The sequence below is a fragment of the Chiloscyllium punctatum genome, chromosome 4 (genome assembly GCF_047496795.1).
Source record: "Chiloscyllium punctatum isolate Juve2018m chromosome 4, sChiPun1.3, whole genome shotgun sequence".
NCBI classification, from domain to species: domain Eukaryota; kingdom Metazoa; phylum Chordata; class Chondrichthyes; order Orectolobiformes; family Hemiscylliidae; genus Chiloscyllium; species Chiloscyllium punctatum.
In genome coordinates this window covers 73,500,735-73,526,799 of record NC_092742.1, presented here as the reverse complement: position 1 = coordinate 73,526,799, position 26,065 = coordinate 73,500,735, and the positions used below count along the sequence as shown (strand labels likewise).

Genomic DNA, 26,065 nt, shown 5'->3' with positions numbered 1-26,065 from the left:
ACCTATGCAGTTTTGTATATTATATCTATGATATTCCGTATCCCATTTCCAGTTGACATAACGAGTGTTTGTTCCAACACTATGTAGTCAGTGCTTTCCGTTGCCTTTAAGTACAAAGCCCAGAACTCCATTCTTTATTGTTGCCTTTTCTCCTTTTATGTTTTATGTCTCAATATAGACACAGATACACACACCTCACAACTTTTTTGCTCTTGAGAAGCGTAACATTCCTTTCACGAGTCTTTTCTAAGAGAATAAGGATTGGCATTTCTCTGCATTTTCCCTTAGCTGCTCACTCAGTAAAACTGTGTGTGTGCTTCTACAATCTTCTGTTTTCTTCCTGATTGCTGAGTATCGTGACAAACTTATGAAAATTTCTCTTTAAATCAAAAAGGAAAGGAATGCTATTTCCAACCCAGGTCTGGTGACATTATCCACAGAAAGGAGAAGAATATCCTGCCAGCAGTAGGGGGGAATTGTTTTTTTCAGATAGATCTCAAACTCAGCCATGTGCTTTCTCGGAAATATGAAGTTTGTTTTCTACATTGTGAAAAAATATTTTGTCAGAAGTGGCATTTACAGTCCAATTTAAAATAAAAGTCAATACCATTTTAAGGATGGCACCACTGGGACAGACTAGAGGAAGGTTTTACCCTGTTTTTGATTGTATTTTCTATATGATTAGAGCAATTGGCTAATCAGTTGCAGAATATTCCGTTTCCTCTGCTGATTGTTCACTTAATTTTTGGATGCACTGAAGCATGAATACGCACTCTGGTTAATTGTTTGTTTTCGGTGGGGAGGAGAAAGGTTTCTATTTGATATTTGAGGATGTGAAAAGAAAACTTTTATTATTATTATTTTGACAGTATGACAACATTCTAATGGAGGAAGCTGCACAGATTCTTGAGATTGAAACCTTTATTCCCCTCCTCCTACAAGTAAGCTTTCTATCATAAATAGATTATAGCCACATTAGAGTCTTGACTGCTAGTAATGATATGCTATGCTAATTAATATGGTCTGTTGTTCTTTTGGTCACCTTTTTCCACAAGCCAGAGCAAAATTAATTATGTACCTCATACCTGTGGCCCTGAAATTGAAGCTACAGGTATGTCCTATTTAGGTGAACTTGACTCTAAATTCATGGGTGACAATCGTCCAAATGTTGCAATGAATTTCATAGATGAGATTGAACTTATTTCAAATGAGGCATTCACTGCTTAATATCTTACTGATTTAATTAAATTAACTAACAAAATATGGAATAAACTTTTGGCACCTTGTCTTGAAATAGTGACTGAAATTGTAAAAATTGCTTCCAGTTGTTAGCAATATCTTTGACACCAAGAAGTTTTTTTATATGCTTTCCATTCTCCATAGAACCCTGAAGATGGTTTCAGTCGACTGAAGCGTTGGATAATGATCGGGGATCATCACCAGCTTCCCCCTGTCATTAAGAACATGGCCTTCCAAAAATATTCCAACATGGAACAGTCTCTATTTACACGATTTGTTCGTTTGGGAGTTCCAACAGTGGACCTTGATGCCCAGGGGAGAGCAAGAGCTAGGTAAAGCAAAAGAACTTAAAGAAAGAAAGGATTTGTGCTTATATAGCACATTTCATAACTTCAAAACTCTGAGATATGATCAGGCCACGCAACTCCCCTTCTCTCTTTCAATCTCTTTCTAAATTGGTTTTGGCTGGAACATGAGAGCTTCCTCTCTGTTCCTTGAAGCCTGTCATGAAATGTCTTATATTAATTTGAGGGCAGAGGTGGGATTTAATTTCATGTTTCATTTTTACAAAACACACCTCTGGAACTGTGGCACTCCTTCAGTATTACATTGAAGCATCAGCCTCAACGCTCAAATCTTTGTAGTGAGGTTGAACCTGAACTTCTGATTTGGAAACAAAAATTAACTATTACCAAGCCAAGGCTTTTGATAGTGATTGGAAAAAGAGGAAGCAGTATTGGAAAGAGGTTTATCCATTTAAACATATCTGCTATTAGAGTTGTTCACTACCTACATATCTACTGTTTTAAGTAATCTGCATTGTAATACCAACATTCACTCTTCTTTCCATTAAGTTTGTGCAATCTCTACAACTGGCGTTACAAGAAACTAGGCAACCTCCCCCACGTCCAGATCTTACCTGAATTTTGTACTGCCAATGCCGGTTTAGCATATGATTTCCAACTTATTAATGTGGAGGATTTCAATGGAATTGGAGAATCTGAACCCAATCCATATTTTTACCAGGTAAATAATTGTCTTAATATTTTTATTGTTTCAAATATCTATAAACCTACATAGAAGATTGATTATTGAGATGTTTTGCATCCTGATGACTTTTGCACTAAAGCCCTTTTGGCATTCTTCTAAGAAAATTTGAAAAATATTTGACTCTGTGATAGCTCTTACTTTGTATTGATTGCTTTTCTGAAAATAAAATTATCACTCAAACATTCGACAGAATCTGGCAGAGGCTGAATACGCAGTGGCCCTTTTTATGTACATGCGTTTGCTAGGGTATCCTGCAGAAAGAATCAGCATCTTAACAACATACAATGGTCAGAAGCATTTGATTCGTGATGTTATCAATCAGCGTTGTGGTGGTAATCCTCTTATAGGACGACCAAGCAAGGTAGGATTTCTTTTCAAATCTTGTTACACAATTGACCTGATTTATTCCGGGATATTGACATTTTGCAAGTTGTTTTTATGAGAAAAGAAAATGACCTAAAAGTATGGTGCAGGGTGTAAAGCGTTTGTATAAATCAGTTGCTCGTTGGTCCTAATGTCTCAATTTCAGCCATATTGTGCAGAGAAGTACCAAGTGGAAATGAGCCATTTCCCTTCACTGTGTTGAGGTTTGGGGTGGGTATATTGGAGTGCAGTTGGTTGTGTCAACCACCTCTCTGCCTGTTGGTATTAGAAGAACTAAAGTGAGAGCTGTGCAAAGGAATGACGATGTTTCTTTAAGTATCTGATAAAGCTAACCTGTCGTCTTCAAATTAATATCGACAAATTTGTGGTCACATTATTTTATGATTGAAGACTGTGCAGTTTTGCAATTTATGCAGTCTGAATACATGGAATGAACAAAGACTAATCATCCCATTAAAGCTACTTGTTTAGATGAATCAAGTTGATTTTGGTTTGTCATAGTCTGACTAATGAGGTCTGGAGCTGTCAAGCTCCAAAGTATATTTCAACATGTATTACTTATTTCTGTCATCAGTTTTTATTGAAATTTATTTCACATACCTCCTACACAACATTTACATGACCAGGGAATCGATTTCCCTCAATCTTGCTACCTCCTTGGCTTTCTGTTCAAAAATTTAGACTTTTTATTTCTTCTAGGTCACCACAGTGGACAGATTCCAAGGGCAACAGAATGACTATATTATCCTCTCTTTGGTACGGACTAAAGCTGTTGGACATCTCAGGTATAGGGTGAACCATGATTTTTGATCACTAATAAGCCACAAGATGAGATGATATTGAGTGATACCATTACAAAACTGGTAGAAATATTTGCAAATAGTTTAGGCATCCTGAAATAAATCTTTCAAGTAATCAAATGAAAGTATTTTCATGGACTTAACTTTTAAAGCTGAAATTTCTTTATCCTCTCTATATCTTGTAGTCTTAAGCAGTGTTCCAGGGTCTGATCATTGTCTTTGCATAATAGTTTCCAAAAAAGTCCTGTGATAGCAGGATGTCAGTACACAATTTCATTCAATTACCAGGTTGCTATTCCTACAATTCACTGTGGTGTCGAAACGGAATAAAGATTCTTATCACTGGATTGAAAGAAATATTTTTTAAAAACTGATGAAACTGCAGTGTAGATGTGCAGAAGTATTGTGGCATGTTGTGATCTTATTTTTCTTCAAGTCATCTTTAGAGAATCAAAAAGAAGTTTCAATGTTAAAAATCTGGAATAGAATCAAAACTGATAGCAATGTTATCTTATCTTGCTATTTCAGCTTGTTGTGCTGGTCTGTATTTTTAGCCTTTATAATTTTGTGTTGTGAAACTCAGTTTCCAAGAATGGTTAATCTTCCCTTCATTTAGCAGTCTCACAGCACAAAGCAGTTCCGCTGGCAATACTGATTAGGTTCAAGGATGGTTAACTATACTAATAATCTGTGTAGATGAGTAGTGACTAAATTTGTTTTAGAACAGAAGTTTATCTATGGTAAGATAGTACTTCAGTAGCAAGGTATAAAAACCATATGAATATGTTTTTTCATCATAAACTGCTGCCAAACACTCATGAGTCAATTCCATGTGAAACACTACACTAGAACCCTGGGTGTAATTTAGAAAATGTTTCATTGCCTTCAGCACGTGAAAATTAAAACATGCCAAGTCTAACTGAAATGTTAGACTGACAAGCAACGGAAGCAGCTACACATTGTGCCCTCGGAGTATCACCCGACAGACAGAAGGGTAACTTCTACCAAATGACGAATGATTTTACTGTGCAACGTGGCTTTTAGCTGTGATTTTACGCATATTCGCCTGTAAATAATGGTTACATTTGATTTTTTTTTTCCAGAATGGTGATATTCCAACCTAAATCTAAAATTCAACTAGCTGTGTGTTTCATCGGTTGTCTTTTTTTTTGGGAGCCGTAGATTTTAACTATAATACTTTAGGTGGAAACTGTGTCTCTAATTTTAGTTTTCATTTGTCATAACGTAATTTAACTGAGTCATTTGTCATTAGAAATGTTGATTAAAATGAGTTGGACAATCCAGTATCTTTCATCTTATTAAGGGATAAGTAGTAAGTGTATTATGAACTTTCTCACTTCTTTGAGAATTTCTTTCTTTCCAAGTTTGTTAAGCTGTGGAATTCTCTTTGCTAGAGCACAGTGAGGACACTATTATTGAATATTTTTAAGACTGAGTTAGGTAGATTTTTGATTGACAAGTGAGTCAAAGTTAAGGCTTTGAATTGACGCCCACAATTAGATCAGGCCTGACCTGATCATCCAAATGGCAAACTCATGTTTCTGATTTGCATCTTCGTAGATATTAAGGAGCATAATGTATTAAAATTGAAATTCAATTTGTACTGAAAGCAGACATTGTCAGTGTAAAAATTAGATTAACATTTTTAGACAGATACACTGCATCTTTGTGACTGACCTATTTCACCAATGCTGTATAGCCATGCATTTTCAGCTTGCAGCTTGAAGTTTCCGGCCACCAGTTTTGAATTAATATTGGAATCCGAATCCCTTTGCTGACATGATATTTATTAGATGCATTTTTAATTTATTTTAAATTGGGTTGGGTTTTTTTTTAAAAGCAGTAAACCTCTCTGATATTAACCAATGTCTTCCTTCACAACCAGAGATGTTCGGCGATTAGTTGTTGCCATGTCAAGAGCCAGGCTTGGGCTGTACATCTTTGCAAGAGTATCACTGTTCCAGAACTGCTTTGAGCTTACTCCAGCCTTTAATCAGCTAACTGCTCGACCACTCCAGCTACACATTGTGCCCTCGGAGTATCACCCAACAGACAGAAGGGTAACTTCTACCAAATGACAAATGATTTTATTGTGCAGCGTGGCTTTTAGCTGTGATTTTACGCATATTCGCCTGTAAATAATGGTTACGTTTGATTTTTATTTTCAGAATGGTGATATTCCAACCCATTTAATGAGAATTATCAAAAACATGCCTGAGATGGCAAACTTCGTTTACAATATGTACATGCAGATGATTCAGAATATGCACCAATATAGAAAGGTAAAGAGCTGTTTTTATTTCTCATTCAGTTCATGCAGTGTTCATACAGTTTGAAGTCTGTATGTTAGGTGAACAGTAGACTCTAAACTCGTTACAAGAGCTTCTTGTAAGGAAGTTATTGCAAATAGTTTGTAATGAAGAGAAAACTAATTTGCCTGTTAATTTATTTTGTGCATCTGCTTTTATTTGTAAGTATAAAAGGGTTTAAAACTAATTAAAGGGAGAGAAGGATATGGGAGAGAGGAAATGTAGGCTAACAAGGCAAAAGAATGTGGCAACATTACAGGGCACCTACTTGGATTAGTGATACCAAATGGGACAGGAATGAACAGAGTGTATTAACATAGAAAAACAGCAGCAAACAAGATCAAAGAGGAGGGGAAAACGGTAAAAAGGCAAAATTATTGGCTCTTTACTTGAGTATACAAAGTATTTGGAACAAAATGAATGAATTAACAGCACAAGTAGAGGTTGATAAATATAATCTTGTAACCTTGTTTCTACAGTGGCTATAAGGAGATCAAAGTTTTGGATTAAATAGTCAGGGTTATGTGGCTTTTCAAAAGGCAAGGAGGTAAGGGTGACAAGGTAGCTTTGTTTATACAGAATGAACTAAGTAACAATGGCAATAAATGAGCTTGGATTGGAAGATGGAGATGACACAAATATTGATTGGAAGGCAAGTGGGGAGGATGACATAGATTATGCAGGGGGACATATATAGGTTAAGCAATTTGACTCATAGTTGACAGATGGATATAGTATGGGAAATGTAAGATAATGCATCTTGGCATTTTTTTTAATATTCATTCACAGGATGAAGGCATCATTAGCTAGGCCAGCATTTACTGCCCATCCCTAATTGTCCAAAGGTCAGTTAAGAGTCAACGACATTGCTGTGGTCTCATGACACTCACTGAAGGACATGAGTGAACCAGATGAGATTACCCAACAATTAACAATGGCTTTCTGATTATCATTAGACTCTTAATTCCAGATTTTTATTGAATTCAGATTCCACCATCTGTCATGGTGGGATTCAAGCACAGGTCTCCAGACATTACCTGGGTCTCTGGATAAACATTCCAGTGATAACACCACACAGCCATCACCTCCCATGAGCTGAATATTTTTTTTTAAATGGAGGAAAACTGCATAAAAGCAGTTGCACAAGAGAGGTTTAAGTTGGAGAAAAGCTTCCTCAAGTGCACCTTACCGGATAGAAATCACACTCTTCTAATTAATTGTCAAATTTTATTTAACACTTCTGTGAAGTATCTTGTGATGTTTCATTGTCAAAGACAATAAAATAAATCAAGTTGGTAAGTCATCTGTCTTAAAGGCTATCTATAGCATTAATACGAATATGAGGCAAAATGACAATAACCTTAATGTTTTTAACATAGAATTTTAATGTTTGTCCCATGAAATTAAGAAGCATTTTGTAATTTCATCTTTTTCCCCTTTCTGCACTGCTAATTTCTCCATTTAACAAAATAAAAAAGAAATCTGACCTCTTGCCATACAAGATCTCTTCACACAATGATGTTTTGGTACCTTATTTGCTTTGACAAGTTGTAGATTTTCCAGCTTACCTTCTCTCTACTGCAATATATAAATGAAAGTGGTGGAAAATAACTGTACAGGGAAGTATAAGCTTAATTTTTCAAATGTTGAATGCAGATTTGGGATTGATTTTAGTAGGAAAGCTTTTGTTTTTGTTTTCCCCTTTACTTGTCACTGCACCTTGCTTGTATTCAGGAGTAGTTAAGATTTGCAGGACAGATTTGAAAAATTAAGGTAACTTATTGAATATTGGACAGAAGGGTGAATGTTGAGATATCCTAATAATGATATTTCTAAATGCGAATTTCTACATTTAAAAGATTGGAGACAGTTTTTTGTAATTATGATTGTTACATCTCATTATGCTTTCCACAGTTACTTGATGTTTCTTTGATATTAACAGAGCCTCTGCGCAGAACATATATCATTACCAGTTTTCATATTGGTATAGACATTCAGTAAATACTCTTTTTCTGTGCAGCAATTATTTCCACCACCAGAACCGGTTCCTGTGCCAGATATTGAGAATGTCAAAGAAACGAAAGAGTCAGTTCCTGAGAATAAAGATGAAGAGACAACAGAGGAGGACTATAAACAAATGCCTGAGCACCCTGGCAGGGACAGTGATAGTGAGGGCAGTGGAACTGAAGAGGATAAAGAAAGTTAATGGTTCCTTACTCCAAAAATTGTAAAGGTTTGAATGCACAGATGTATAGAAGTTGGACATCTCAGAGTGTCACTTGCCAGATCCTTTGCATAGGACATTGACCAGTATTCACAAGTGTTGTCACGTGGCCTGCAGAAAATAGTTTTGATTGTAATTGAGGTTTTGAACAATCTCTATTTTGTAATTTTCAAAGATGTTTTAATAAATTTTGTTTAAAAAAATCACTGTGAGCATATCTGTAACAATCAGCAGCTTTTGATTTGTTCTAACTGTCTTCATTGGTTAGTTTAAGCAGCATCTGATGCGCATCCTGCTGACTGTGTTATTGGTGCTGGTGATGATGGACTATAAAAAGGAGAAGGCGGCAATTGGAACCAACAGTATGATTATCCTGACTTCACAGATTGTTCCCACTTTAGTTTCTGGTTAATGGTAACTCTCAGGGTGTCGATAATGAGAGAGATTCATTGATGAGAACAATTGATTGTCAAGGAGAGATGTTTGGATTTTCTCTTGCTGGAGGTTGTCAGTGGAAATATTACTTGCTGTGAATTCTACAGCAAATAAATCATTTCCTTACTGTCCAAAGCATGTCCACCATCTACAAGGTATGAGTCAGGAATCTGATGGTGTACTTTCCATTTGCATAGATAGGGCAACTCCAACAACACTTAAGAAATTTGACACACCTTGATCTGCACCCCATTCAAATCAAATATTTACTGACTCCACCACTGCTGCAATATATGCCATCTATGAAATGCAGTGCAGGAGCTCACCATGGCTTATTCAACAGCACCTTGCGATTACATGGTCTCTGCAACATGGAAGGGAAGGGCAACAGATAAATGTAAACACCACCACCTGCAATTCCCCTCTGGTCACATGCCATCCTGACTTGATACTATATCATCATTCCTTTATTGTTTCTGGATTAAAATCCAGGAACTAACTCCCTGTCTAACAGTGCTACTATATTACTTGGACCATGTGGGTAGCAATAGTTCCAGAAGGTGGCTCACCACCACCTTTTCAAGAACAGTTAGGACGTAAGTTAGTAAGTGCTGGCTTTGTTAGCGATGCCCGCATCCTTGAATGAATAAAAAGACATAGCAGATAAGTCTTGCAGTGTCATTCAGTAGAGGTTGAAAAGGTTCAGGAATTTGGAAACCAAGTTTAAATTTCCATCAATAACAACGAAACTAAGATTGGGGATTGGTAGAGAGCTAAAGTAACTTCAAGATAGCATGTGTCTTGAAGATTGTGCTAAAAATGCTCTAATTAGAACTGTTATAAGCAAGGGGATTGGGAGGGGAATGTCAAAAGATGGTATCAAGTGCCTAAATTCTTTTCCCGAAGAGCAGTGGAGGCAGGGTCATTGAATATTTTTCAGACTATGTTGGATAGATTCTTGATTGACAAATTTATTAAAACGCCTTTGAGATTTCAAATGGTATTGGGGTACCAAGAAAAGTATTGGTGACAGTCAGATCAGCCATGATCTTATTTAATGACTGAACAGACTCAAGTGGCCTAATGGCCTACTCTTCTAATTTGAGGAGGGAGGTGCACAGAAAGGAGTTTCCAAAGGCACTGAAAGCATAAGAGCTATCCGGATACTATTGTGCATGCAATGCTGATATCCTCTCATTCAGTGCCACCACACACTGCTGATGAGCAGAAAAGCAGCAATCCGCAAGTCAAACTCCTTCAGTTTCAGGAGAATTCATACTCTCAACAAACAGTATTTCAACTCCATCTCAAACATCAAAAACTAAGTACAGCAAACTTTTATTTATCCACCTCCTTAACCAGCACTCCTCAAACATTCCAGAAGATTCCCCCAGCCTCTGAAACTGTTCAGATGCCATTAGCAATGTGGCTGGTGCAGCTGCCACCCCCACACTGATTGATGATGTCACTTCCGCCCCCATCATGGCCACTCCCACAGCCACTTCCGCCCATCACAATTCCTCATGCATCACATGTGACATCACTTCCACCCCTCACATCGCTGATGTCACATGCTCAGTGACTTCCACCACCCCTAATGCCATGTCTGCCACCACTTCCGCCCCCACCAACGCCACTCACCTGCATTCTGCTGACACGCCCCTCCTAGATCCCAATGTCGCCGTTCCCGACCCCCAGAATCCTGAGGGGAACACCACCCCTGTTCATGACTCCACCCCCATTCCCCCCACCATCACAACCACTCCAGTTACCGGCTCTGCCCCCACTCCCAGCTCCACACCCACACCAGATCCCAGCTCCCAGCCCTGCCGAGTTTTCACCATCCCTCCAGACCTCTCCCTCACTGACGACGAACTATCAGCCCTCAGCAAAGGACACCTTCATCCCCCTCCGTCCACGCATCAATGAATTTAATACACGCCGTGACGTTGAACACTTCTTCCGCCGCCTCCGCCTCCGAGCTTACGTTCACGATCAAGACTCCCGCCCACCTTCCGAGGACCCCTTCGCCCACCTCCAACACACTGCATTCACCTGGACACCCCGCGCTGGCCTATTACCTGCCCTCGACCACTTCATTTTCAACTGCTGCCGGGACATTAACTGCCTTAACCTGTCTACCCCCCTCCCCCATTCCAACCTCTCACTCTCACAACGCGCAGCCCTCCAATCCCTCTGCTCCAATCCCAACCTCACCATCAAGCCAGCAGATAAAGGGGGCGCAGTGGTAGTCTGGCGCACTGACCTCTACACCGCTGAAGCCAAACGCCAACTCGAGGACACCTCTTCCTACTGCTCCCTCGACCATGACCCCACCCCCCCATCACCAAACCATCATTTCCCAGACCATACAGAACCTCATCACCTCAGGAGATCACCCACCCACAGCTTCCAAACTCATAGTCCAGGAACCCTGCACTGCCCGGTTCTACCTCCTTCCCAAGATCCACAAGCCTGACCACCCTGGCCGACCCATTGTCTCAGCATGCTCCTGCCCCACTGAACTCATTCCTACCTACCTACCTCGACACTGTCCTATCTCCCCTAATCCAGGAACTCCCCACATACATTCAAGACACCACCCACGCCCTCCACCTCCTCCAAGACTTCCATTTCCCCAGCCCCCAACGCCTCATCTTCACCATGGACATCCAATCCCTTCACACCTCCATTCGCCATGACCAGGGCCTCCAAGCCCTCCGTTTTTTCCTCTCCCAAAGTCCCCAACAGTACCCTTCCACTGGCACACTCATTCATTTGGCCAAACTGGTCCTCACCTTAACAATTTCTCCTACGAATCCTCCCACTTCCTCCAGACCAAAGGGGTAGCCATGGGCACACATATGGGCCCCAGCTATGCCTGTCTCTTTGGCTACATAGAACAGTCGATCTTCTGTAATTACAACGGCACCACTCCCCACCCCTTCCTCCGCTACATTGATGACTGCATTGGCGCCACCTCGTGCTCCCGTGAGGAGGTTGAGCAATTCATCAACTTCACCAACACATTCCACCCTGACCTTAAATTTACCTGGACCATCTCTGACACCTCCCTCCCCTTCCTGGACTTCTCCATCTCCATTAATGACGACCGACTTGACACTGACATTTTTTACAAACCCACCAACTCCCACAACTACCTGGATTACACCTCTTCCCACCCTACCTCTTGCAAAAATGCCATCCCGTATTCCCAATTCTTCTGCCTCTGCCGTATCTGCTCCCAGGAGGACCAGTTCCACCACAGAACACACCAGATGGCCGCCTTCTTTAGAGACCGTAATTTCCCTTCCCACATGGTTAAAGATGCCCTCCGACACATCTCGTCCACATCCTGCACCTCCGCCCTCAGACCCCACCCCTCCAACCGTAACAAGGACAGAACGCCCCTGGTGCTCACCTTCCACCCTACCAACCTTTGCATAAACCAAATCACCCGCCGACATTTTCGCCACCTCCAAAAAGACCCCACCACCCCTCCCCACCCCTTTCCGCCTTCCGCAAAGACCATTCCCTCCGTGACTACCTGGTCGGTCCACGCCCCCCTACAACCCATCCTCCCATCCTGGCACCTTCCCCTGCCACCGCAGGAATTGCAAAACCTGCACCCACACCACCTCCCTCACCTCCATCCAAGGCCCTAAAGGAGCCTTCCACATCCATCAAAGTTTTACATGCACATCCACCAATATCATTTATTGTATCCATTGCTCCCGATGCAGTCTCTTCTACATTGGGGAGACTGAACGCCTCCTAGCAGAGCACTTTAGGGAACATCTCTGGGACACCCACACCAATCAACCACACTGCCCTGTGGCCCAACATTTCAACTCCCCCTCCCACTCTGCTGAGGTCATGGAGGTCCTTGGTCTCCTTCACCACCGCTCCCTCACCACCAGACGCCTGGAGGAAGAATGCCTCATCTTCCGCCTTGGAATACCTCAACCCCAGGGCATCAGTGTGGACTTCAACAGTTTCCTCATTTCCCCTTCCCCCACCTCACCCTCGTTCCAAACTTCCAGCTCAGCAATGTCCCCATGACTTGTCCTACCTGCCTATCTTCTTTTCCACCCATCCACTCCACCCTCCTCCCTGACCTATCACATTCATCCCCTCCCCTACTCACCTATTGTACTCTATGCTACTTTCTCCCCAACCCCACCCTCCTCTAGCTTATCTCTCCACCCTTCAGGCTCTCTGCCTTTATTCCTGATGAAGGGCGTTTGCCTGAAACGTCGATTTTACTGCTCCTCGGATGCTGCCTGAACTGCTGGGCTCTTCCAGCACCACTAATCCAGAATCTGGTTTCCAGCATCTGCAGCCATTGTTTTTGCCTAGACTTCCAATGATGCAGCCTGCGATAGCTGCTTAAGGAGAAAGTGTCACCTAATCCCCAAGACACGATACAACATCCAGAACCTAGCTCCCAACTTCCTTAATGTTGTTTGGATGTTGCGGAAGCCATGCCCAAGACATTAGGGTTTGTGCATACTTGAGACATGAGTTCCCTCTTTTATGCAGAATTCACCTTCTATACTCACACTCTCGGATATACTTCAGATGGCAATCGTAAATAGTTTCAGCATTTTTTGCAGTTACTGCTGTTGTTTCTGTTGCTGGTTCAAAACAGTATTTGTTCTTTTTTTAAAAAAATCATTCTTGATATTGTTACACTTGATAATTTTATAAGAAACTGAAATTTTTCGTGTTTTTTGAAGAGATTAATTGTGATAATGCATTTAAAACTACTGTTACTTCACTCTTCAATTGACTACGGCTTAACACCGGAACTGTATTGTTGTAGTATACTTGTCGAATATTTTCTTACCACTGATTATGAAATCCTAAGATAAACAAAATACACTTTGTATAAAATTAGACTTTTTTTATGGTTCTTGGTAAGAGTTTACAGATTCTTTGGTTATATTTACATTTAAATTGTTGCTGGTGACTGATGATCTTACAAAAAGACTAGTTCAATTATTTAAGTTTTAATCTTGTTTGTCCTCCATGGAGAAGTTGCTGGATTTCTCTTCCTTTTCCATTTTGCTGATGAAATGTGTGTGGATGTGAGGGCATAGTTATCATGGTAGAACCAGCTGAGTCACCAATAGCCAGTCTCTGACAACCCTGTCATTCATGGGGCCCAGGGACATCCAGGTTAATTTTAATTTTAAAAAATTTGTTAATTGGATGTGAGTGTCACTGGCTTGGGCAGTACTTGTTGCCCATCTCTAATTGCGCTGTTAAGAGGCAGCCACATGTTTTAGTCTGGAGTTACACGTAGATAAGGATGACAAATTTCCCTTCCTCAAGAAGGTGATTGAATCACATTGGGTTTTTTTTTAACAATCAACATGGTCATCGTTAGATTAACTTCTTTATTTCAAGGTTTTATCAAATTCAACTCTCAACATTTGCCAGTTCAGTAACATTTGCCAGTTCAGTGACATTGCCCAGGGCATTCAACTGTATAGTCGTAGTTACTTTCTTGATCAATCGGCTATGACTGACCTCATCAGAGGCCTTCATAAACCCCATGTAGACAACATCAAATTCATTACTTACATTAGTGCTCTTGATTACTTTCTCAAAAGATCAAATTTGTCAAGCACAACCTTCTGTTATCAAGCCCTTCCTGATTAATGTATGTCTTTGCCATAAAGCTACATTTTTACACAACAACAGTGACTATACTTCAAAAATATTTAATTATGTTTAAAGTGCTTTGCCCTGAGGTCATGAAATATTGTAAAAATATAAATCTTCAGTGTCCCTTTCAACCCCAACAAGTCATGGACGTTGGGATGGCAGTGGATAAACGCATTGTTTGTGTCCTGAGCCCTGCATTAATATGCAGTATACTGTAAATACTCAAGTCACAACCTGGACTATTGACTCTTTCTTTCTACACAAATGCGATTTGACCTACTTTTCAGACTTCAAGCATCTGCAGCAGAATTTTGCTGCAGGATATGTATTTGTACACTCTACAATTAGACCAATTAGAGAAAGGTAGCTTTTCCTAGTAAAGAAAATGGCTGCCTTATCAAGAGTATATAGGTCCCATCAATAGTTTCCTGCACTCTGGGAAATAAGCTCTCCTATGGTGGGCCTGCCTCTTCATTATGACTGGATAAAGTTGAAGAGATTAAGGCACATGCCCTGCAGAATATCTGATCTGTGACCCTGTCAATGTAGATTCTCATAGCACCTTGGCTAATGTTACACAGGTGTTGAACAACTGCCTGGAAGGAACTAAATCTACAGATTAAGAACCATTGTCATCTTTGGGGGTGGCATGGTGGCTGAGTGGTTAGCACTGCTGCCTCACAGCGCCAGGGGCTCTGGTTTGATTCCAGCCTTGAATGACTGCCTGTGTGAAGTTTGCACATTCTTCCAGTATCTGCTTGTGTTTCCCCCAGGTGCTCCAGTTTCCTCAGAATCCAAAGATGTGCAGGTTATTTGAAATGGCCATGCTAAATTGTCCATACGATTCAGGGATCTGTAGGTTAGGTGCATTAGTCAGGAGTAAATGTAAGATAATAAAGTAGGGGAATGGGTCTGGCTGGTTACTCTTCGGAGGGTCATTGTGAACTTGTTGGGCCGAAGGGCCTGTCTCGACACTGGGAATTCTATGAATGAATTTTAACAAGGTGGTATGGGAAGTATGGTCGCCAAAGCTGCATCTCACACAGAGAGTTGACAATTTCCTTTGAAGTAGAGTCTGAACATCTCTGACATTGTTTCCTTCCCTGCAGACTGCCTGCTGAGGTGAGTTAATGTAGGAATGAGATTGCACAGTATCTGGCCGTGTCCCAGTTGATATGCCAGCTTCCTTTGCAGTGCTTCCTTTTCTGTCCTCTCCATGATAAAAGCTGGAATAGCTGGTGAATTAGGCATTGCACCTCAATGCTCCCAGGAGTTATCAGAAAATTGAGTCTTGAAAATTATTACTTTAATGCTAATGGGATTTTGGACAGCTGTATTGGCAAACATTATTTTTAAAAACAAAATGCTGGAATTTCTAGACTGCCCAAAGTAAGGTTGCTTAGCTGCATCGTCCCTTTTGTTTGTTTTCTGGCTTGGGAGGCATGTGAGAACCATAAATGATATTTTGACATGTCACCCACACCATTCATCTTCAGCTCAATGTTGCAATAGTACCATGAATACAAATCGCACAAAGCCAGCAAGTTCACCATCCCCATTGTTTTGAACAGGGCATGAGTGATAGGAAAGGAATATTAATAATCTTGGTAAACCTGGTAGTAAAGCAATACAACTGGTTCCACAAATGGAGCTAAGATATTTACCGCTGTGATTTAATTGAGGTGCAGAACAGTCCTGAGAGACTAAATGGCCTCTATTGCAGTTTTCTTAAAACACAGAGTTACAACATGTAGGATTTCTTTTTTCCTTATTCTTTCACGGGGTGTGGACATCACTGGTTGGGCCAACATTTGGCGCCCATCCCTAACTGACCATGAACTAAGTGGCTTGCTCGGCCATTTTGGAGGGCAGATAAGAATCAACCACATTGCTGTGGATCTGGTCATGTGTAGGTTAGCCACAGGTAAGGTTGGGCAGATTTCCTTCCCTTAAAGGATTTAAATTAAGTAAATGTATTTTTGTGGTGGTCAAATGGGAGGTTTGTGGCACTGTGTTAGAGACTAGCTTTAAATTCTAGAATTATTTATTGCATTTAAATTTTACCAGCTGCAATGGTAGGATTTAAACTCTTATCTCTAGTTCATTAGACTGATGCCCTGAAATTACTAGCCCTTTGATAGTGACATTACCACACAGTCTCCCAAGGTGCCAAATGCTCCCCATATTGTTTTTTAAAAAATACTCAAAGGACGTTAAGGCATTATTATTTTGGGACAACTACTGAGCAAATTCCCAATGGCTGCCACCATGTTGATAGGATTCTTGCACTCAGTTTGGGGATCAGTTGGCAGGATAGTCAATTTATGAGCCAGAGTGACGACAGTGGTGTTGAGTCAATTCCTACACCAGCTGAGGTTATTATGAAGGACTCTCACAGAGGGCAGTTTGTGCATGGACTGCATTACCAGAGGAAGTGGTAGAGGCAGACAGAGTGACAACATTCAAAAGACATTTGGACAAGTACACGAATAGCAAAGGTTTAGGGATATATGGGCCAAACACAGACAAGTAGCACTAGATTAGTTTGGGAAACTTGGTCAACATGAACGATCGAAGGATCTGTTTGCATATTGTAGGACTCTGAGACTATCTCCCCTCACCTGAACCATGGTGACCCTCAGGTTAAACCACCATCAGTGGCCTCTCTCTCGCTAGTAAGAGTGCAGCCCTATGGTCTGGAACGATTATGCTGATTTATCTCTAACATGTCTCCGCCCACAGGGACTGGGTGAGAGGTTAGAGCACTTACTCCGCTTCTCGGCCTTTTGGCTTGGAATATGTGTAGTTCCTGAGGACTAGAGGAAGAGATTCTGCTCGAGTGCTGCAGGTTAGACGCAGCGGACGTGTGCTGGCAGAGGAGATAGCACGGAGATCATGTTGCGAGTTGTCGGAGCTGCTGGGGTCCATCGCTGGATCGTGATTGGACATTGGAGAATCATTTAGTTGTGCTGGCCTGCTCTTTGTGGATTTTTATGCTGATTTCAGCCTAACGCCAATTCAGGTACCAGACAACCTCAGAGCTATGGCCTCAGCAGCCGCTCGCAGCCCAGGCCAGGGCATTTGCAAGCAGTCAGGGTGACTGTGAAGAAGGTGGAGGAGGACACAGCGGTTGATTGAACAGTGTTAGTAAAGAAGACTTTGCTGGAGTGCTGTGGGTTCGACTCGAAGCCAACCGAGTTAAGGCCTCCCTGTACATGGATGACGTCGCTGTTTTCTGCTCGGATCCGCTGTCCGTGCACAGACTCGTGTGCATCTGCGACCAGTTCGAACGGGCCTCGGGGGCCAAGGTAAACCGAGGCAAGAGCGAGGCCATGCTCTTCGGGAACTGGGCCGACCAATCCTCTATCCCCTTCACCGTCAGGACTGACCACCTGAAGGTGCTGGGTATTTGGTTCGGGGGGGCTGGGGCGTGCGCCAAGACCTGGGAGGAGCGGATCAGGAAGATGAGACAGAAACTAGGCAGATGGGGGCAACGGTCGCTCTCCATCGCGGGAAAAAACCTGGTCATCAGGTGTGAGGTACTCTCAGTATTGCTATATGTGGCACAGGTCTGGCCTATCCCCAGGACCTGTGCCGCCGCAGTCACCCGGGCCATCTTCCAATTCATTTGGAGATCAAAGATGGACCGGGTCCGAAGAGACTCAATGTACAAAGACCGGTGCAATGGGGGAAAAAACATTCCCAATGCCACCCTCACCCTGATGGCCACCTTTGTGTGTGGCTGCATCAAGCTGTGCGTGGATCCCCGGTACGCAAACACCAAGTGTCACTACGTACTGAGGTTCTACCTGTCCCCGGTGTTGCGAAGGATGGGCCTGGCCTCGCTGCCGCGGAACGCTCCGAGTAGTTGGACCGTTCCGTATCACCTGTCCTTCGTGGAGATATTTATGAGGAAAAACACCTTTGACCACAAGTCCATCAGGAAGTGGTCAGCACGTAGCGTCCTTGAGACCCTTCGGGAAAAGGAGAGGGCGGATCCTGTCGAGCGGTTCCCTGAGCAGACTGTCAAAGCCATTTGGCAGAATGCCTCATCGCCAGAACTTTCCAACAAGCACCAAGACGTGGCTTGGCTGGTGGTGAGAAGGGCTCTGCCTGTGAGATCCTTTATGCACGCCCGGACTCTCTGCCGCACCGCACGCTGCCCTCGAAGTGGCTGCGGGGGGGACGAGACTGTCACACACCTCCTTCTGGAATGTGCCTATGCAGAGGAAGTCTGGAGAGGAATGCAGTGGTGCTTGTCGAGGTTCGTCCCGAGCAGCGCCGTGACGCGGGACTCCGTGCTCTACGGCCTGTTCCCCGGGACTCACACCGAGACGAACATTAACTGCGCCTGGAGGATCATCAACTCGGGGAAGGACGCTCTCTGGGCGGTCCGAAACCTGTTGATCTTCCAGCTGAAGGAGTTGACCCCGACCGAGTGTTGCAGACTGGCACATTCCAAGGTCCAAGACTACGTGTTGAGGGACGCGCTGAAGCTTGGGGCAGCTGCCGCCAAGGCGCGGTGGGGAAAGACCACCGTGTAAGATCGGCCTGCCGAAAGAAGAACAGGGGGCCCATACAGATGTTTTTTTGGGCTCTGCTGATGCCTCAGCCAAATATATGTATATATACAAGATTGAAAAAATGCACAGGATTGTAAAGGACAAGAATAAAGTCGAATCTGTGTTTGTAAATATGGACATATGTATGGCATGATCCAATGTACAGACCATCAAATCATTTATGAATAAAGTATATTTTTGAAATAAAAAAAAAAAAAAAAACCGACAGCGCGGCCTCCCAGTCGTTCCTGTCCTCTATGATGGAGGTCCTAGATGACGGAACACGCGAGAGGCTGGACCAGCCGCTATCTCTGGATGAACTGACCAAGGCCCTCGAGTCCTTCGAAAAGAATAAAACTCCCGGATGCGACGGCTTACCGGTCAAGGTTTATTCCGCTCTTTGGGACTTGATCGGCCAGGACCTGCTGGAGGTGTATGTCAGTATGCTTCAGGCAGGTACCATGAGTGAATCCATGAGGAAAGGCATCATCACCCTCGTCTACAAGCGGAAGGGGGAGAGGGAGGAAATTAGAAATTGGAGACCGATCTCACTGTTAAATGCAGACTACAAAATCTTGTCAAAGGTCATCCCCAAACGGGTCAGGTCTGCTCTGGGATCGGTGATCCACCCGGACCAAACCTGTGCTGTACCGGGCAGGAAGATCTCTGAGAGTCTCGCACTCCTCAGGGATACGATCGCCTACGTGCAGGACAGGGGGGTGGACACCTGCCTCATCAGCCTGGACCAGGAGAAAGCCTTTGACAGGGTATCGCATACATATATGAGGGATGTCCTCTCCAAAATGGGCTTTGGGGAGGGAATCGGAAATTGGATCAGACTGCTCTACACCAACATTGTCAGTGCAGTCTCAATCAATGGGTGGGAATCAGATAGCTTCCCTGTAAGATCTGGAGTCAGGCAGGGATGCCCCCTCTCACCCGCCCTGTTTGTGTGTTGCATAGAGCCATTTGCCGAATCCATCAGGAAGGATGCGAGCCTGAGAGGGGTGACTATTCCTGGCAGCGGGGGCCTGCAGGTTAAGGCCTCCCTGTACATGGATGACGTCGCTGTTTTCTGCTCGGATCCGCTGTCCGTGCACAGACTCGTGTGCATCTGTGACCAGTTCGAACGGGCCTCGGGGGCCAAGGTAAACCGAGGCAAGAGCGAGGCCATGCTCTTCGGGAACTGGGCCGACCAATCCTCTATCCCCTTCACCGTGAGGACTGACCACCTGAAGGTGCTGGGTATTTGGTTCGGGGGGGCTGGGGCATGCGCCAAGACCTGGGAGGAGCGGATCAGGGTGACTGTGAAGAAGATTGAGGATCATACACCACTCGACTGCACCCTGTTTATTAAGAAGGTACTGTTGGGATGCTGTGGGTTTGCTGCTGTGAACCTGTACTGCCTGCAGGATTTCCCTGGGGCAGGCTACTTCGATGTGACCTTCAGAAGCGTGAAGCAGTGTGAACAGCTCCTGAAGGTCTTCAAGGAGAAGGAAGGGGAGCCGCTGTTTTCCATCTTGTCGGCGACCCCATTGTGTGTGCTTCCTGCACAGAGGAATCGGGTTGTTACAATCCATATGTACAACCCTTACATTCCAGCGGCTGATGTCCTGACCTTCCTGGGAAGGTACGTCCAAGTTGAGGGAGAAGCCACTGATGTGATCGACCCCTTTGGGATCTGGACCAGTAAGCGGCAGGTCAGGGTATCTCTGAGGGCCGATGACAGTGGGAACATCCTCCACCCACCCTCGAGCTTCGCAATTGGAGGGAGCAGAGGCTACCTGACATATGCAGGGCAGCCGAAAGTGTGCCGAACCTGCGGGAGGTCGGGACACGTGGCGGCGGATTGCAAAGTGACCATCTGCAGGAATTGCAAACAGGAGGGTCACTTGACTAAGGACTGTCAGGAAGAAAAGAGCTGCAACCTGTGCGGAGAGGCGGGCCACATGTATAAGACCTGCCCAAGACGGGGGGAGGGGGGCACTTACGCACAGATGGCTGGAGGTGGCAATGTGAGCCGTGGACCCCCAAAGACCAGTAAGGTCCACCCAGACAGCAGGGAAATGGAGTCTGGTGGCACCCAGAAAGAAGAACAGGCTGGAGTGGAGGAGGCGGCAGCCAGCGGAGAGACACAGCAGCTGATCCTAGCTCTAGCTGGGCAGATGGAAGAAATGGAGGAGGAGGTAATCAAGCAGGCAGAGGAGTGGATACCTGTTAAAAACAGGAAGAAGAAATCTTGCCAGGCTCCCAAAGCCCCCCAGCAAAAGGGGAAAAGACAGCTGCACGAGGGAGGGACGGCCAGCTCTTCGGAGGGGGAAGATGGACGCAAAGAAGGCCATCACCACCAGAAGAAGAGACAGAGCACCGTCGGTAAAGAGGAGGGCATTTCCTCCCAACCAGGAAACAACGGACCCCCCGAAGTCCACCCTCCACCCAGTGAGAACCAGGAGGTACCCACTGGCCCACAACTACAGGCAACCGAGAGCTGTGATCCTCTGACAGTCCCATTGTCAGACACAGAACTGGACAGTGAGGACCCTTGCCTTGGCTCAATGACACCAGAGCGGGCAAATGACCCCAGTGAGGAGCTGGATAGCTACCTCAGCCCAGCGAAGGTCCAGCAGTTCGTGCTTACCTTGGGGATGTAGACAGCCACCCCAGAGACAGGACAGTCATATGGACAATGGTAACCCCATAAACTGGGGGTTAAAGAAGTTTCATTTGCTTTCATATAACAGGGCACCCACTCTTTAGGTGGGTCCCGCTGAGCCACAGCCAAATACCAAGAGACTGGATAGTTAATAAATGTAACTGTTAATAGGATAACTGTGAATTCGATTAATTCAATTTGTTCTTTGTAATGATAAGACATGCAATGTATGTAACTATGAACAACATGGAAAAATTGTACAAGTACCAGAGATTTATTTACATGAATAAAGTATATTTTGAAATAAAAAAAAAGACGTGTACTACCTGCAGGATTTCCCTGCGGCAGGCTATTTTGACATGCCCTTCAGGAGCGTGAAGAATTGTGAGTAGCTCCCAAAGGTCTTCAAGGAGAAGGAAGGGGAACCTGTGTTCTCCGTCTTGTCAGCGGTCCCGTTGTGGGAGGTCAGGCCACATGGCGGCAGATTGTAATGTCTGTCGAAACTGGAGGCAGGAAGGCCACCCGACCAAGGAATGTAAAGAGGCCAAGAACTGTAATCTGTGCGGAGAGGAGGGCCACATGTAAAAGGCCTGCCCAAGTCGAGGGGCTGCCATCTATGCACAGATGGCTGGAGGTGGCAACAACAGAAGCCGTGGACCGCATCAGACCAGCAAGGTACCACAAACCAGCACGGGAACGGTGTCTGGAGGTGCCCAGAGGGAAGGGCAGGCTGTAGTGGTGCACACGGCAGACAGCGGGGAGATGCAGCAGCCAATCCAATTCTTTCAAGACAGATGGAGGAAATGGAAGGGGAGGGAACAAAAGAGGCAGAGGATTGGATTACTGTCAAAAGCAGGAAGACGAAACTTCACCAGACCCCAAAGCCACCCAGCAAAGGGGGAAGCGACACCCACACGACGAGGATGCAGGCAGCTCTTCTGACGGGCGCAAGGAGGGTCGTCACCAGAGAAAGAGACAGAGCGCCGTGAGGAAAAAGGAGGGCAGCACTGCCCAAACAGGAAAAGACGATCCCTCTGATGGGATGGGTAAAGACCTCCCCCCACCTGGTGAAAACCAAGAGGTACCCACCGGCCCACAGCTCCAGGTAACTGGGAGCAGTGGTCCTGTGACAGCCCTGCTATCAGATGGAGAACTGGACTATGTGGACCCTGGGCCCGACCCGAAGACACCAGATCGGGGAAATGGACAGCTATCTCAGCCCTGGGAGGGTCCAGCAGTTTGCCGTCACCATGGGGATGCACACAGCTACCCCAGAGAAGCAAGACCAGCAGTAAATGGACACTGGTAACCTCATAAACCGTTAAATTGGGGATAAGAGTTGCCAGCATCAATGTGCGTAGCATCAAATTGGCTACACTATGTGTTTCTATGATGGCCTTCCTGGTCAATGTTAAAGCCGACGTCCTGTTTCTGCAGGAGTGTGGGATACCGCACCTCAGCAGCTAAGGAGATGGTCAAGCTTGTGGGCCCATGGGCCATCAATTTGGTGGGGGGCAATGATAGCCGCGCCTCCGGCCTGGGTATCCTGTTGCGAGGAGGCAACTTCACCATGTCCGAGGTGGTGGGCGGGCGCCTCCTCGTCACCGACGTCATGAACAGGAATGCTCCCCTGAGACTGATTAATGTGTACGCCCCAGTGGGTAAGAGTGAACGGTTGGCCGTCCTGCAGCAGCTTCCACTGTTGCTGGCTACGTCCAGGCTGGTCATTATGGCTGGAGACTTCAACTGCATCATTGATGCAGATGGACGATCCGCCGGTGGGGACAGTAAACTGGACACCACGTCCAGAGCCCTGATGGACATGGTAAAAGATGCCAAGCTGCACGACGTCTTCAGCACCACTACAGACAGAGCGCAGTGTAGATACACCTGGTCACGGGCAGACGGGTCTATCCGCTCAAGGATAGATGACCTGTTTGTGTCCTGAACGCTCTCGGTCAGATCCACAGACTTAAAGCCGGTGTTCTTCTCTGACCACTGCCTCCTGCTGGCCGACTCTCACCTACAGGACGAGCAGCAGGCTGGTAAGGGAACGTGGAAGCTGAACACAAAGCTGTTGACCCCGGGAAACATTGAGGAGCTCAAGAGGGACTACGCAGGTTGGAGAACAGTGAAGCCCCTCTTTGAGTCCCAGCGGACTGGTGGTAAACAGTAAAAGGGAACATCAAGAGGTTCTTCATCCTCAAAGGAGTTCAGGAGGTGAAAGAGAGGCGGGGAAAACTCTCCCAGCTCCAGGAAAGTATGCAGAACCTGCTCCTGCTGCAGACGATGGGGGTGCATGTCACGGAGGACCTCAAGGAGGTGAAGGGCCAGCAAGCCTCGCTCTTTGCCTCGGAGGCCTCCAGGATAATCTTCCGGTCCAGAGTCCGCTCGGTGGAGCAGGACGAGACGTGCTCACGTTTCTTCTTCCAGAAGGTGCACAAAGAGAGCTCTGTGCTCAGCAGCCTGAAGGAAGAAGATGGCTCGATAACGTCATCTCAGGCTGACATCATGAGGATCAGCAAATCCTTCTATGCCAGTCTGTATGACGCGAGGGTTTGGCCGACAGAACACGCGAGAGGCTGGGCCAGCCGCTATCTCTGAATGAGCTGACCAAGGCCCTCGAGTCCTTCAAAAAGAATAAAACTCCCGGATGCGACGGCTTACCGGTCAAGGTTTATTCCGCTCTTTGGGACTTGATCGGCCAGGACCTGCTGGAGGTGTATGTCAGTATGCTACGGGCAGGTACCATGAGTGAATCCATGAGGAAAGGCATCATCACCCTCGTCTACAAGCGGAAGGGGGAGAGGGAGGAACTCAAAAATTGGAGACCAATTTCACTGTTGAATGCGGATTACAAAATTCTGTCAAAGGTAATCGCCAACCGGGTCAGGTCTGCTCTGGGATCGGTGATCCACCCTGACCAAACCTGTGCTGTACCGGGCAGGAAGATCGCTGAGAGTCTCACACGCCTCAGGGATACGATCACCTACGTGTAGGACAGAGGGTTGGACACCTGCCTGATCAGCCTGGACCAGGAGAAAGCCTTTGACAGGATATCACACACGTATATGAGAGATGTTCTCTCCAAAATGGGCTTTAAGGAGGGAATCTGCAATTGGATCAGACTGCTCTACATCAACATTGTCAGTGCAGTCTCAATCAATGGGTGGGAATCAGATATTTTCCCAGTCAGATCTGGAGTCAGGCAGGGCTGCCCTCTCTCTCCTGCCTTGTTTGTGTGCTGCATAGAGCCATTTGCCGAGTCCATCAGGAAGGATGCGAACCTGACAGGGGTGACTATTCCTGTGGTTAAGGACTCCCTGTACATGGATGACGTCGCTGTTTTCTGCTCGGATCCGCTGTCCATGCACAGACTCGTGTGCATATGTGACCTGTTTGAACAGGCCTCGGGGGCCAAGTTAAACCAAGGCAAGAGCGAGGCCATGCTCTTCGGGAACTGGGCTGAGCAATCCTCAATCCCCTTCACCGTGAGGACTGACCACCTGAAGGTGCTGGGTATTTGGTTCCGGGGGTGGGGTGGGGGGGGGGGGGTGATGTGGGGAGCTGGGGCATGCACCAAGTCTTGGGAGGAACGTATCTGCAAAGTGAGGCAGCAACTGGGCAGATCGAAGCTACAGTCACTCTCCATCGTGGGAAAAAACCTGGTCATCAGGTGTGAGGCCCTGTCATTGCTGTTATACATGGCACAGGTCTGGCCTATTCCCAGAACCTGTGCTGCTGTAGTCACCCGGGCCATCTTCCAATTTCTATGGTGATCAAAGATGGCCAGGGTTCGAAGGGACTCGATGTACATAGCTCTGGGCAACAGGGAAAAAACACACCCAATGCCACCCTCACCCTGATGGCCACCTTTGTGTGTGGCTGCACCAAGCTGTGCGTGGATCCCCTGTACGCAAACACCAAGTGTCACTACGTACTAAGGTTCTACCTGTCCCCGGTGTTGCGAAGGATGGGCCTGGCCTCGCTGCCGTGGAACGCTCCGAGTAGTTGGCCCGTTCCGTATCACCTGTCCTTCGTGGAGAGGTTTCTGAAGAAAAACACCTTTGACCACAAGTCCATCAGGAAGTGGTCAGCACGTAGTGTCCTTGAGACCCTTCGGGAAAAGGAGAGGGCGGATCCTGTCGAGCGGTTCCCTGAGCAGACTGTCAAAGCCATTTGGCAGAATGCCTCATCGCCAGAACTTTCCAACAAGCACCAAGACGTGGCTTGGCTGGTGGTGAGAAGGGCTCTGCCTGTGAGATCCTTTATGCATGCCCGGACTCTCTCCCACACCACAGGCTGCCCTCGAAGCCGCTGCGGGGGGGACGAGACTGTCACACACCTCCTTCTGGAATGTGCTTACGCAGAGGAAGTCTGGAGAGGAATGCAGTGGTGTTTGTCGAGGTTTGTCCCGAGCAGCGCCGTGACGTGGGACTCCGTGCTCTACGGTCTGTTCCCCGGGACACACACCGAGATGAACATTAACTGTGCCTGGAGGATCATCACCTCTGTGAAGGACGCTCTCTGGGCGGTCCGAAACCTGTTGATCTTCCAGCTGAAGGAGTTGACCCCGACTGAGTGTTGCAGACTGGCACATTCCAAGGTCCAAGACTACGTGTTGAGGGACGCGCTGAAGCTTGGGGCAGCTGCCGCCAAGGCGTGGTGGGGAAAGACCACCGTGTAACATCTGCCTGCCTAAAGAAGAACAGGGG

The 26,065-nt window shown here is 45.6% G+C and overlaps 1 protein-coding gene across 1 annotated transcript in view; it reads left to right on the top strand.

Annotated features, from left to right (window-relative positions):
- Window positions 1-8,223, top strand: part of aqr (aquarius intron-binding spliceosomal factor) — a 68,589-nt gene extending 60,366 nt beyond the window's left edge. The window contains exons 29-36 of the mRNA XM_072569023.1: window positions 870-941; window positions 1,384-1,571; window positions 2,094-2,265; window positions 2,480-2,650; window positions 3,373-3,458; window positions 5,380-5,554; window positions 5,663-5,776; window positions 7,824-8,223. Coding sequence (XP_072425124.1) covers window positions 870-941; window positions 1,384-1,571; window positions 2,094-2,265; window positions 2,480-2,650; window positions 3,373-3,458; window positions 5,380-5,554; window positions 5,663-5,776; window positions 7,824-8,009 — 1,164 coding nt within the window. The 3' untranslated portion in view covers window positions 8,010-8,223. The remainder of the gene's footprint in view (window positions 1-869; window positions 942-1,383; window positions 1,572-2,093; window positions 2,266-2,479; window positions 2,651-3,372; window positions 3,459-5,379; window positions 5,555-5,662; window positions 5,777-7,823) is intronic.
- The last annotated feature ends 17,842 nt before the right edge of the window (window positions 8,224-26,065 follow it).